Source organism: Eptesicus fuscus, chromosome 20 (assembly GCF_027574615.1).
Source record: "Eptesicus fuscus isolate TK198812 chromosome 20, DD_ASM_mEF_20220401, whole genome shotgun sequence".
Classification (NCBI taxonomy): Eukaryota; Metazoa; Chordata; class Mammalia; order Chiroptera; family Vespertilionidae; genus Eptesicus; species Eptesicus fuscus.
In genome coordinates, this window is record NC_072492.1 from 32,233,551 (window position 1) to 32,247,186 (window position 13,636).

At 37.6% G+C, this 13,636-nt stretch overlaps 1 protein-coding gene across 1 annotated transcript in view; it reads left to right on the plus strand.

Moving 5' to 3' along the window:
- The window catches only part of TANC2 (tetratricopeptide repeat, ankyrin repeat and coiled-coil containing 2), a 272,846-nt gene that overhangs the window by 198,189 nt on the left and 61,021 nt on the right, over positions 1 to 13,636 (plus strand). Inside the window, exons 11-13 of the mRNA XM_028157430.2 lie at positions 3,566 to 3,699; positions 7,933 to 8,164; positions 12,733 to 12,899. Coding sequence (XP_028013231.2) covers positions 3,566 to 3,699; positions 7,933 to 8,164; positions 12,733 to 12,899 — 533 coding nt within the window. The remainder of the gene's footprint in view (positions 1 to 3,565; positions 3,700 to 7,932; positions 8,165 to 12,732; positions 12,900 to 13,636) is intronic.

The following is a 13,636-nucleotide window of genomic DNA, read 5'->3' on the forward strand; positions in this document are numbered from 1 at the left end:
GTAGAATTCATTCACTTCAATAAAGGAGATAAAAGGAAATGTTCTTCCTATACACACTGTACGTATAGTCTACCTGGTTTCTGTTAGTTATAAGAGAGAAAAAACGGAAAGAAACTATTGGTTTGCTAGTGTAGCTCCGTCTAGTTCACCACAAATTTTCAGAACAGCAGTCACTAGAAATGGTTTGTCTGAGATCATAGTCATTACAGAGTCTAACACAGTGCTAAAACTCAACAGGAATTCACTGAACGCCCTCCAAACATCTTGACTTCCTGTTGAAATTAATTAGCACTCTTATGTCATTAAGTAGGCAGATTGCCATAGGTAAATTTATGGATATCTAACATGTAGAAGAACAGCTAGTGCCTAGAGAGAAAACTGTTTGAATCAAGAGTCCGTTTACCAGAGTATAAGAATTGTATGAAAGAATATTTTTTTTAAATATATTTTATTGATTTTTTTACAGAGAGGAAGGGAGAGGGATAGAGAGCTAGAAACATCGATGAGAGAGAAACATCGACCAGCTGCCTCCTGCACGCCCCCCACCGGGGATGTGCCCGCAACCAATGTACATGCCCTTGACCGGAATCGAACCTGGGACCCCTCAGTCCGCAGACCGACGCTCTATCCACTGAGCCAAACGGTTTCGGCGAATATTTTCTTAAGAATAATGTCATGCTTAGTTTCTACATGAAACTTTCTGAGGTTGATTGGCATAGGTCATGTGGGAATCAAGAGCCCAGAGTTTGAGCCCCAACATTCAAATTGACTATACTTTGTAACCTTGATAATTTTACTTTAATTCATTAAACCTCAGTTTTCTCATTTGTAAATGAGAAAGTGGGACTAGATGATCTTTAACATTTGTTCCTTTGCTAAAATTCTCTGATTCTAAGAATATATTCATGGTTAAAAGTATTTTTCCACACCTATCCCAGTATTTTCCTTTGTGTGCTTAAGTATCACACCAAACTACCTCTTATCTGAGTAAGCCAAGAGGTTAACTATTTGAGGGTGTCAGGCAGAAAAGCAGATAGCTAATAGTCTCTCTGACTCCTCTATCACTGTTTCAGATAACAGAATGGTAGAATCATGCATGACAGGATAAATGCCAAAGGCAAGAAGAGCTGCTTTCTCAGAAAGCAGAGGTATCTGGGAGTCCCCATACCCCCGATGTCTGGGAGAGCAAGAGTTAATAAAAAACAGCCCCCGTGCTCCCGAAAGTAGAGATTCTTTCAAGGTGGTTCATTAAGTTATTCTCAACATCCATTGCCTTTATCTCCAGAGAAACTCTAAAAATAATGACCCTCCCATTCATGAGATAAATGTCCATATGTTGAAACTGTCGATTTGGTCTGATAGTTAACTTTCAAACCTTGGAAAGGTGTCAAGGAGGATAAAATATGTGGTTGTGTGTTTATCAGAATTATCCAGAGCCAGCAGTTACCTTGAAAAAAAATAATTTTTGTTGTAATATTTGATGTCCAAGTTACATTCTGCCTCTACCATCTTAACCGAACCACTAGTCCTTAAGAAGAGTCAGGAATAGGTGACTGATAAAATGCACACTGTTTTTGTTGTGTGTTTTTTCAGCATTAATCTATTACTGTATGAGCTGGCACTGAAATGTTGCTGGCAGTAGCAGAATAAGAATGATGTCTATATAGAGAGTTGGCTTAGTTTTTTACAGTGTTTAATTTACATTAAGCTTAGAGAAGTTTATTTGAAATCCCACCGGCTCGCCTAACCCTCAGTAAGTGATACCAGTGATGTAGTGGTAGTAATGAGAACAAGTGGAAAATTATTGGAGCCCCCACATCCCATCTTCCATCTCTGCATCATCTGTCATTCTTCTTGTGGCCCTGCCTCCTCCGCACTGAGCAGCACTGCTGTAGAAGACCTGAGCAGTTTAGTCTGCAGTACTGCATAGCCTGGCTCAGCCTTCCCCCACAGACACTCAGCCCCCAGCCCGCCCCCTCCTTGTCATTTCCCTGGGAAGGTACAGAAAAGCTGTCAAGGCAGGCACTAGCCTGTCATCCTGCTTTCCACCTACACCCCTTCCCAAACCTGACTCCCCTATTTACCTTCCCCCACCAATCATCATCCCACCCCTCCAACACACACACACACACACACACACACACACACACACACACACACACACACACAAAGAGCAAAACATTTTATGAAAATAGACCTATTGTGTAATTCAGGCATTATTGAATTAACTACAAGTATCCTCGGTACAGTAGTTAGGGAAGCTCTAATACAAGTCTATATTTTCCTATCACTGAAAGTCAGTGTTAGTTATTATTTGGATTTGACATTTGCCAACAGCTGCTAAGTCCCCCAAACAGCTGTTCAGTAAGTAACCACTACCCTCCCTACTCTGCTCATTTCAGAAGTCTGTTTTGCCAGTTTGCTGTGCACACTGGCTTCATATTAACTTTTATTTCTACTGTTCTCTGAATACCAACAGAAAGGAAAGACATGCAGACAAAAAATAAGGCATATTTAAAAGAAATAATTAGAAGACAGAAGGTATTCAAACAGTAACTACCCACAAAATCAAATACCAGAAAAATGGGGTGGTGAGGAGAGGGAATAAACAACAGAAATGACAGTCACTGAACTTGACCTCAGCTGACACTTTTCTTCAAGCATTTTTTCACTGTCATCTCCCACAGCTACCCTCCTCCAATTGCTCAGAACTCTGTCCAGTGACCAGAAAATTTACTCTTCCAGTTGAAGGGAAAATATCTCAGTTTCACTGGTAGGAGTTGAATGAGGACTCTCTTCCCTGATTCCTCCTCCTTTACCTTTTGACTGTCAATTAACATCTACTCATTCTGGGCATTTCATATAAATAGAATTATACAACATATGGTCTTTTGTAACTGGCTTCTCTGAGTAAGTGTGATATTTTCAAGGGTTATCCATATTGTAGCACAGATCAGTATCTCATTTGTTTTTATTGTCAACTACTTTGGTACCCATTTTTTAAAGTATGATCTGCATTCATAAATATATTTTGTACTTTTTAGTGTAGGTAAGACATTTTCTAAATTACATGAACAAATTGAATTGTTAAAAAAAACAGCTATCTCCAGTCTCCTCTTAACTCCCTACCTTCATCCCCTGGTAACCACTAATTTACTTTTTGTCCCTATAGATTCTGTTTTCTGGGCATTTCATATAAATAGAATTATTCAATATATAATCTTTTGTAACTGGCTTCTTCTCTGAATGTAATATTTTCAAGGGTTATCCATATTGTAGCATAGATCAGTATCTCATTTGTTTTTATTGTCAAGTAATAGTCCATTGTACGGATATACCACATTTTAACCATTTGTCAGTTGGTGGACATTTAGGTTGTTTCCACTTTTTAGCTGTTATGAGTATTTGTGTACAAGTTTTTGAATGGACCTCTGTTTTTATTTCTCTAGGGTACATACCTAGGAATAGAATTGCTGGATCATACAACAAATGAAATTTAACCAGTCTTTCTTTAGTTCAGAGTTTTATGATTGTCTGATGCAAACATCTCATCTTTTTAATCCAGATGTGGATGCCAACAGAGAGCTGCCACTCACACAACCACCTTCAGCCCACTCATCCATTACCAGTGGAAGCTGCCCAGGAACTCCAGAAATGCGCAGGCGGCAAGAGGAGGCTATGCGGAGACTAGCCTCACAGGTACAATAGGATTCCCAGTTTGTGGGCATGCTAGTTCCCTTTTAACATCAAGGGGGCAAAGGTAGGGAAACCCTAGGCAAATTGAACAGAAATATGTACAGGTATACCATGAGAACATGGAGAAAAGTGTATTTTTCTTTGCTGTTCCTAGAAAAATACTTTATTATTACAGAACCAAAACTTTAGAGTTGGAAAGGAAATGGGTAGGTAAGGAAGTTGAGACTCAAAGAAGTTATATGATCAACTTCAGAATTTAACTGATACAAATGCCAGTCATTGTGTAAATTAAATTTTTATGTCCAAATTCCAAATATTCAAAGGTGCCTTTTCTTTATTTGAGATTAGTTTAATCCTATCACAGATTATTCATTTGAAGTAGGAAATGGTCTTTAGAGAGTGTAGGCCTTTGACTTTTAAACAAGCCTGACAAACTTGCTGCCACTCAGTCATTTGATTAGGGCCTTTAATGAGGATTCTGCTTAGTTTTATCATTTCTTATGTACAGTATTAAGTCAAAAGCTTTTTATACCCAAGGCTATACTGACCTGCAGTCTTTTCTTTTATTTATATGATCTACAAACCTCCCCTTTCCTTTCTTCCCTCACAGAAGTAATTTAAAATTCACTTACTGTCTTTAAAAAATTAATACGATTTTGGTCAGATCCTATATATTTTGGATAGAATTGTTTTAATAACTAATATAATACTGTATACCAACTCTACAAGTTTAGGGATTTAACATAAAAACTTTAGAAGGAAAAATTGATAATAATCAAAAGACATAACTGAAAATGAAATTTCAACAAGTAATTGTAAGAAACAAAAATTCACCAAGGAGAAAGGTTTTACCTGCCTGATTTATTGAGTGTAGACTCATTCTGAACCATTTCCAGGAAGTTGGAATAATAGTGACCCAGTATGGATGGCCCTGATGACTTCCTCAAAGCTGTAGGGAGTGATCTAACATCCATCACTGAACACTGATACAATGGAAGACTGAAGGGAAAAACTACATTCTCAGATTTGTTTCCTATTTGTATATATAAGGAAAGTTGTAGATAATGTCAATAGATAATTTGCAGGAAGTATCAAATGTTTTTGACACATTGTATGTACATACACATACTACATAACTATTTTGAAATGTCTAATAAACCTTTTTTGGACCACAGTGCAGATTTTATGAAGATGTTGAATGATCTTTCTTCCTGAATTCTTCAAAGGAATCAAGATTTTATATTTGAAATACCAAAGAAATATTTAAAATTAAGAGAAGTAGCTGTAAAAGGGGCACCATTAGCCATGTTATTTAACCTTTGTTAGATAAAACCTCATTCAGCCAAGAGTACAGATGGTTTTTAATGAAAGCAGCAAAAGAACCCTCTTCCTAAATTTCAGAATTTTTAACTTCAAACTTATCTCATTACTTTAGGTAAAGGGTAAGTTAACAGCTGATTTGCTCAGCTGTGTTTTGCTTTTTGAGCTGTGAAATCAATTGAAGTAAAATATGGTGGAAGTTCATATTGATTCAGAGGTTTGATGTTTGCTTTTTATAAAATGGAGATTTGTATCCATGTGGACATAATCACTAACATTCACTGTTCATTGAGGTCACAAATTAATTGCTGCCTAGTTTTCTCTTTGGGTTCCTTACTTCAGCAGTGAGCAGTCTACCTGACGAAAAGAGTTAAGTTTTTTTAGTACAATTTCTCATTTCCAATTCCATATCATTGCTTCACTCACAAGCAATTCCTATCCTCAGCTTTATACGTCTAGTAACATTTTCTGTATTGTTCAATCTTTGTATGCTTAATGAGAGGGATTTCAGGTATTAAAGTGACATTTCCAGCATTTGTTAAGGAATTGGGATGACCATACCTACAGATTAAGAATCCGTTCAAAGCAGAACACTTTAATGGGTAATTCTGAGAGATGATTGAAGAGCTGGAATCCCAATAGTACATTTATGAGTGCTCTTGGGGCAAATTTCAAATGCCTGTAGGAACAAAACCAGTGGCTGAAAAAGAGACTATATAGAACCTTGATGATGACCATAATGATGATGGAGAGGACGAGAAGGAGGAAGGCAATGATGATGGAGACAACTATGCATACTGTGTGCTGAACACCATGCCAGGTTCCTTCCATATATTCAAGCTGAATCTCCCCTGCCAATTTCATGTTATCTACACAATCTTATCACTTTGTGGGTACTAACGAACCAACAGAATGGTCTAGATTAAAACCACCATCTGCACTTGTCCTTGAGGCAAAGAGTAAGCTCTGCAAATTCAAACAAATTCCGAGCTTAAAACTCCAGGTTCCAGCCAGCCAACCCACACCCTGGGTGATATTAAGACTCATACATTTTCTTTTCTTTTTTTAATCTTTATTGTTGAAAGTATTACATATGTCCCCTTTCATTCCCCATTGACCCTTTCTAGCCCATCCCTCCCCAGGCCTTCACTACCCTATTGTCTGTGTCCATGGGTTATGCTTATGCTAGAGGCCTGGTGCATGGATTCGTGCACTGGTGGGGGGCATGGCCTGCGGGGATCAGCCTCCTGTGGCAGCGCCACTCATCCTGGTCAGCTGAGCGGTGCTCCCACTGTGGGAGCACACTGGCCACCAGGGGGAAGCTCCTGCATTGAGTGTCTGCACCCTGGTGGTCAGTGCACGTCATAGCGACTGGTCGACTGGTCGTTCTGGTCCTTCCGCCATTCAGTCACTGGGCTTATATAAATAGAGATGCATGCAAGTTCTTTGGATGATCTTTTTCTTCCCCCTCTTTCCCCTCCCCACCCCCCCTCCCCCGCCTTCCCTCTGAGATTTGACAGTCTGTTCCATACGTTTTTGTCTCTGAATTTATTTTGTTCCTTAGATTCCACATATGAGTGAGATCATGCAATACTTGTCTTTCTCTGACTGGCTTATTTCACTTAGCATAATACTCTCCAGGTCCCTCCATGAAGACTCATACATTTTCTAAGTTCTTTGAATTTAAGACCTGTATCTGACAAAAAAAATCTCACTCCTTTCCTTCTTCCTGTTACCTAATTTTTCTCTTTTTCATATATATGTATGTATATATATATATATATTTAGAGAGAGAGGAAGGGAGAGAGATATAGCGTTGGAAACATCCATGAGAAAGAACCATCAATTGGCTGCCTCCTGCACACCCCTTACTGGGGATTGAGCCCACAACCCGGGCATGTGCCTCGACCTAGAATCAAACCATGAGCTCCTGGTTCATGGGCCGACATTCACCCACTGAGCACCGGCCAGGCCTGTTATCTAATTTTGATTTTCTTGTCTACAGGTGTTCAGAAAATATGTAATAATTCTTAAAACTGAATTATTTTCTTTTTATAAGGCTTTTTATAGCATAACTATAATTTAAAATGTGATGACATAAACAAATGTGTTTGGTGAGGCTGACATATGGTTTTTCTCTGAATATCTTATTCCTAATACTTTGTTATAAAATCAGACTTCTATACTGCTCTATGCTGAATAAATATTAGAGAGATTAATGTAAATATTTATTCTCAGGCTTGCTTCCTATTTCTTATAATCCAGAGGGAAAATTAATTTGTATTTATAAATATTAATTGATATATAATTATGATATATGTATACAGTAAAAGTATGTTATCAAATTTCTGATCTTAGATAAATCAGGCAATTTCTGAGTTAGTAAATTTTTTTAAAAATATATTTTATTGATTTTTTTACAGAGAGGAAGGGAGAGGGATAGAGAGCCAGAAACATCAATGAGAGAGAAACTGGTCAGCTGCCTCCTGCACACCCCCCACTGGGGATGTGCCCGCAACCAAGGTACATGCCCCTGACCGGAATCGAACCTGGGACCCCTCAGTCCACAGGCCAATGCTCTATCCACTGAGCCAAACCAGTTAGGGCTAATTTTTTTTTTTTAATATATTTTTATTGATTTCAGAGAGGGAGGTAGAGGGAGAGAGAGATAAAAACATCAATGATGAGAGAGAATCATTGATCAGCTGCCTCCTGCACACCCCACACTTGGGATCGACCTGGTTCTAGGTCGACGCTCAACCACTGAGCCATGCTGGCCAGGCTGAGTTAGCAGCTTTTATTTTTACTTGAAAAAGTTGAGGGATAGGGAAACAAAAAACCATGTTAGAGAAAATAATTGTGGCTGTTGCTCTTGCTATTGGTAAACGTGTCTGCATTCTCATCTTTCTTTTGTAGGTAGTTGCCTATCATTATTGCCAAGCAGATAATGCCTACACCTGCCTGGTGCCAGAATTTGTCCACAACGTTGCTGCCCTGCTCTGCCGCTCCCCTCAGCTGGCGGCCTATCGGGAGCAGCTTCTTCGGGAGCCTCACCTACAGAGCATGCTGAGCCTTCGGTCCTGTGTTCAAGACCCCATGGCCTCTTTCCGGAGGGGTGTCCTGGAGCCTCTAGAGAATCTCCACAAAGGTACAGATGAGATGCAAAGAAGATGAAAGGTGGAGGCTTTGGAGCCCGAGTTTACCTGCAGCATATTACAGAAATGATTTTTTTTATCACATTGCCAAAAATAAATGTTCCATAGCTGATATCCCACAGAATACAGTTAACAGATAAAAGATTTTACTTGAAAAATAATAATTCCTACAGGAAATGCAACTTCCTTCTTTCTTTATAAATATTCTCATTATCATTTCCAAACATAATGCATCTTTCTTGTGGTAAAGATAGTAGAACTTCCAGTCCTTTCTGTGAGTTCAAATAAATCAGTAAAATCACTGCTCCAACTTGGTGTTGTGTAGTTTCCACTATTAGAAACCTCCAATCTTTATGCTTGATGCTTTTTATTACTCTACAGTTCAGGTAAATGGAAATGGCATCCATGGTTGCACAACTCACTATACATACTAAAAATAGCTTAATTGACCACTAAAAGGTATAAAGGTATTTTTTTAAGTGGGGCAAGGGGTGAAATGGAATCCTCCCTCTCATGCCTCTGCCTTTCCTCCTCTTTTCCTCGGCATCTCTAGTGTTGACTATGGCCTAAGTGCAACGTCTCCTCCTTTACCCATCTCTGCCCTATCCCCACCCCAGCCCCTTAACAATGTTTTGTCAATTCTGGAAGCCAAAGAAAAAGATTTAAGAAAGCATGAGATTCCTGAGCAATCCTGTTTATTCCTGGGAGAATTATTTACCTTTCTTGAGGGTTTTGGAGCTACTCAGGAAAGAACAAGTGATTATAATTTCCATTCTTCTGGCTATCATCTTCAGCTATTTCAGCCTTCGTGCTGTTTACTCAACTATCAAAATTTCTCTTTTCCACTCTGATGATCTCTGTGAATATCTCTATACCTATTAGCTTTACCATACCCTAGGCTTGTTTAAATCTTGAAATTTCTCCACAAATATATTTAATTATTTTTTGTACATTGAAGTTTCTCAGCCATCAATATGAAGTGAAAGGTCCATACTAATATGTTATGACAACTAAAAGGAAGGTAATTCACATGTAATATGCAGATTGTCTGAACAAAAATGCTGTCTAATATGAGCCGCCTTTTCATTTTCTATTAATTTCTGTACAATATACCAATAATGAAATATCATGCACTGGGATTCACTTCTGACTTTGGTACTTGCTACTATCTCATCTCATGCTGTTTCTATAATTCTTATTTCTCTCAGGTACCTAAGTAGAGTCTTACAATGAGACTAGTAAGGAAGAAAGTTCAAGTATTTGTTAAGTATACATGTGAGGACAGTGAGGAATCCCTGGCAAATATATATATTTACAAGGGATTAAAAACAAGGATTAATGGCTTTAGGAAACCTTTCCAAAGACTTGTCAGCTAGAACAGTGGTTCCTAAGACCCAGTCCATTTGAGGTTTTCATTAGTCCATGGCAAAATAAGAAAATAGAAACAGCCTACTTGAAACCTGTATGGTTTTGTGGACTAATGTCACCCCCATAGATTCCATTTTTTTAAAAAAAGAGTCTGGCTGGGCGTGGCTCAGTGGTTGAACATCAACCTATGAAGCAGGAAGTCACGGTTCAATTCCCAGTCAGGGCACATGCCGGGTTGTGGGCTCAATCGCCAGTAGGGAGCATGCAGGAGGCAGCTGATCAATGATTCTCTCTTATCATTGCTATTTTTAAATATATTTTTATTGATTTCAGAGAGGAAGGGAGAGTGAGAGAGAGAGAAACATCAATGATGAGAGCGTATCACTGATTGGCTGCCTCCTGCACGTCCCCCACTGGAGATTGAGCCTGCAACCCGGGCATGTGCCCTTGACCAAAATCGAACCTGGGACCCTTCAGTCCACAGGCTGATGCTCTATCCACTGAGCCAAACAAGCTAGGGCTTATCATTGATATTTTTATCTCTCTCCCTCTCCCTTCCTCTCTAAAATCAATAAAAATACATTTTTAAAAAAGAAAAGAAACACCTGTAAATATAGATGTAGTTTTGCACATGCATATATGTAAAGTTTAGATAGATTATATCTCTCCTACTTTTTTAATGTAAAAATATTGTTTTATTCTGTGAAATAATGGTGATAGTGGATAGTAGTTGTACTTTAAATGTTCTTACATTTAAATATATAAGTAGCAATTTTTAAATTTTTCATTTGTCTGTAAAATCTTTTAAAAGCTACTGAGTTAAAGTATGTTTTTTAATAACCTACAAAGGTTTGAAAATGAACATGTAGGAACATTCTTATAAAGCTGGTTGCATTTGAAAGACACAGTCTAAAGATCCTCAAAGTCTTACCTTATAAGTTGATAATTGAAAACTTCATCATTTAGCAAAGAAAAAGGATATTTAGGAATAGTTCTCAGTGTTTTGCAATATTAGTATCATTTGGAAATTCTTTACCTTTGTTTATCTGAATCCTAAAAAATATGTTTTTAGATAAACATGCCATTCTTATTTCTTAACAGGGGAAATATTTTGACACCTAATAGCAACTGTATTAATAGGTGACTTCTAAGTAACTCCTTCAAAAGAAAAGGATCTCAAAAAAAAAAAGCCAAGATTTAGAATAATATAATTATCTTAAGTGAGGCACTTATTTCTTTTTTTTTTTTAATGATATATTATTTACTCATGGGATGAATAATATCTACTGGTGATTTATGCAAATTAAAATTTAATTTTATTAGACATTGAATTGTTTTGTTCATTAAAACATCTACATCGTAATTTAACGCAAGTTCTTGATCTTTATGCTTGAGAATGTGTTTGAAATGTTTTTCCCAAAGAAAATCTCAATGAGTGCATTATCATCAGACCTTTTTCTCCACTTAAAAATCATGGCTTTCTTATGAAGGAGCCTGGTGAAGTTAAAGGAAGTGTAATTGAAGCAGTGGAGACAGTGGTGTTGCTGGTAAATTTTTAACCAGCTGCACGAGGAGGGCTTGTAACAATTGCCAGTTTCCATTGTGTAAATAAATATTCCCACCTTGCCTATTTTAGGGTGCCAGCTCTTGAAAATATTACAGTGTATTCTCCTGAACCAGTCAGGGTGGCTCCAGTGCACCACTGGTTGGGGTCAGGTGATGGTGTTCAGTAACAAGGGTTAGGTCTATTATATCTGCCCAGCAGAATGCAGCTAGAAAATTCCTCTATGGAAATTAAAGGCACAGTTACACTTCAGAGAGCCAACGTCCTCAAAGCCAAGAACATAAGAGCCCCCAGTTGTGCAAGTAAATCCCAATTAATGCCAAGCAACTCCTCTCTTCCGTAATGCTTTGGACTCCCCAAAGGAATAATGTGCTTTCTCAGACTACATCATATAGAATGCTGTTTCATTAATGTTCATTGTTAATAGTAAGAGCTAGGATCCTAGTTCACTTCTCTTCCTAAAATGTCACCAGATGAAAGTAATAGTAAAAACTTTTCATAATTTGAAAACTGACTTCTAGTACTTAGGATATTGAAATTAAATTCTTTTATATAAAGCTTGTACTTTAGGGGGGAAATATAAAGTCTTATTAATCATGCAGAAAAATGTACATCTTTTCAAATGTGAAACCAAAATATGTAGACTTTCATTTGGTCTTGACTCTTTTAAAGGCTAACAGAGACAATCTTGTACACAAATCCATAGAGCTTTCCTTTTGCCCCCAGCTCCATCTTTTTCCTCCTCGATAGAACCTGTTTCCCACTTTAGGCATCCAGTGACTTCTTTCTCTCTTCCCCTGCCTTCTTCCCTTCAGGATCTGTAAGGTCCTATTATTGTAACTAGTAACCTTTACTTGTTACTCAACTCATTTGTACTAAAATGTTGATTCAACCTGGGGATTTTTAATTGTTCAATGTAGTAAATCAGTAAGCATTTAATGAGAATAGAAGCCTGAAATTTTACCAAGCCTTCTCCTACATCCTAGCCCTAAGGATAAACTGATTTTGTCAATTTAAGATAGAATAGAGTTCAGGAGGGAACTGAACACAAGCATGGCAGACTTCATGTGACTTCTCATCCCCTGGGAAGATCACGAAAGAGTCTAATCCCATTGGAGCTATTTTAGGGATAGTCTAGGAGGCTGTTAGTTCTATAAGAGTTTGTGATCCAACCTGCCTAGTTAAAATCTGTCTATTGGTTGGGATTCCTTTTCTCTGTTCCCCCATCCCTTCCTTCTCACTATACATTCACATGTAGTACTTTATACTGATTTGGACTTCAAATTAAACCTCCTTTTTTTAATTCCCAAAGGAACATGAATTACCATGTGCAGATTGTTATAAATGTAATGCTCAGACTATCTCACATCTGATAACATGGGGGAAATGATGATAATACATATATTTAATATATATGTGACAAAAGCTTTTACACCTGATGAAAACCAAATGAATTCACTTCATGAATTATTCTCTTTATAATAAATTATGTACTCTGAGCACTTAGTAAACAAATGAAAGACCTTTTATTAGTATTTTTTGCCCCAACCAGATATCTAATCAAAGACCCATAAAGAACTCACTTATCCACTTGGTAATTATTAAGTAATTTGTTTCTTTCTACCTCAGAGAGAAAAATTCCAGATGAAGATTTCATCATCTTAATTGATGGATTAAATGAAGCAGAATTTCACAAACCGGATTATGGGGATACAATTGTATCATTTCTGAGTAAAATGATTGGAAAATTTCCTTCCTGGCTCAAACTAATTGTAACAGTTAGGACCAGTTTACAGGTATGTGTTTGCTTTGGAACATAAATTATTTCCCTTAGAGAGTGCTTAAACTGAAAAAGTTCTAGATCCTTGTTCCTTTAGTGATGAGTTTTACTAAACCTCTACCATGTCCTAGAGCCCTAGCAAGGATAATTCTCTAAGGGCCTATTTTTGAGAGTAAGACATAAGATTTAGAGAGCACATTCTCTGTATATGACTCTCTTAGCTCAGATTCTCATTCCTATTGCTCTGGGTAAGTTTTGATAAAGTGTCCTTCAAAATAGCATGAAAAGAAAGTGTCCATTTTTCTAGACATTGTCCTGAGGACAAACAGCAATGCAAATAGAGTTCTTAACACTCTAATTTACTGCTTGACTTTTGTTTTATATTTTTTTATCATTTAATGCCATGCTAAAGTTGGCACAATCTAGAGTCAGATTTTCTAGTTCCTCCTTCTGCTACTACTTGAACAACTTTTCTATAGCATGATGGTGGACTTCTATGTGCCTTCGTCTAAGAACTATTGGCAATATTAAGGTTTGAAGTTAAATTTACTACAACTACGAGATAAGGTTTATTTTTAATTACCTTCCCTGCTCATTCCCTGATCACTTAATGGCCCCAGCGAAGGACTAGGAATGTGGAACGGAGCCTGTAAAGACATATGGCTGAAGGATAAATGACCCCACCTTCTCTGCCATTCTCGTTGTAGCTGAGTTGGTATCTCCCATTCTTTACTTATTCACACTTGGTTTGCA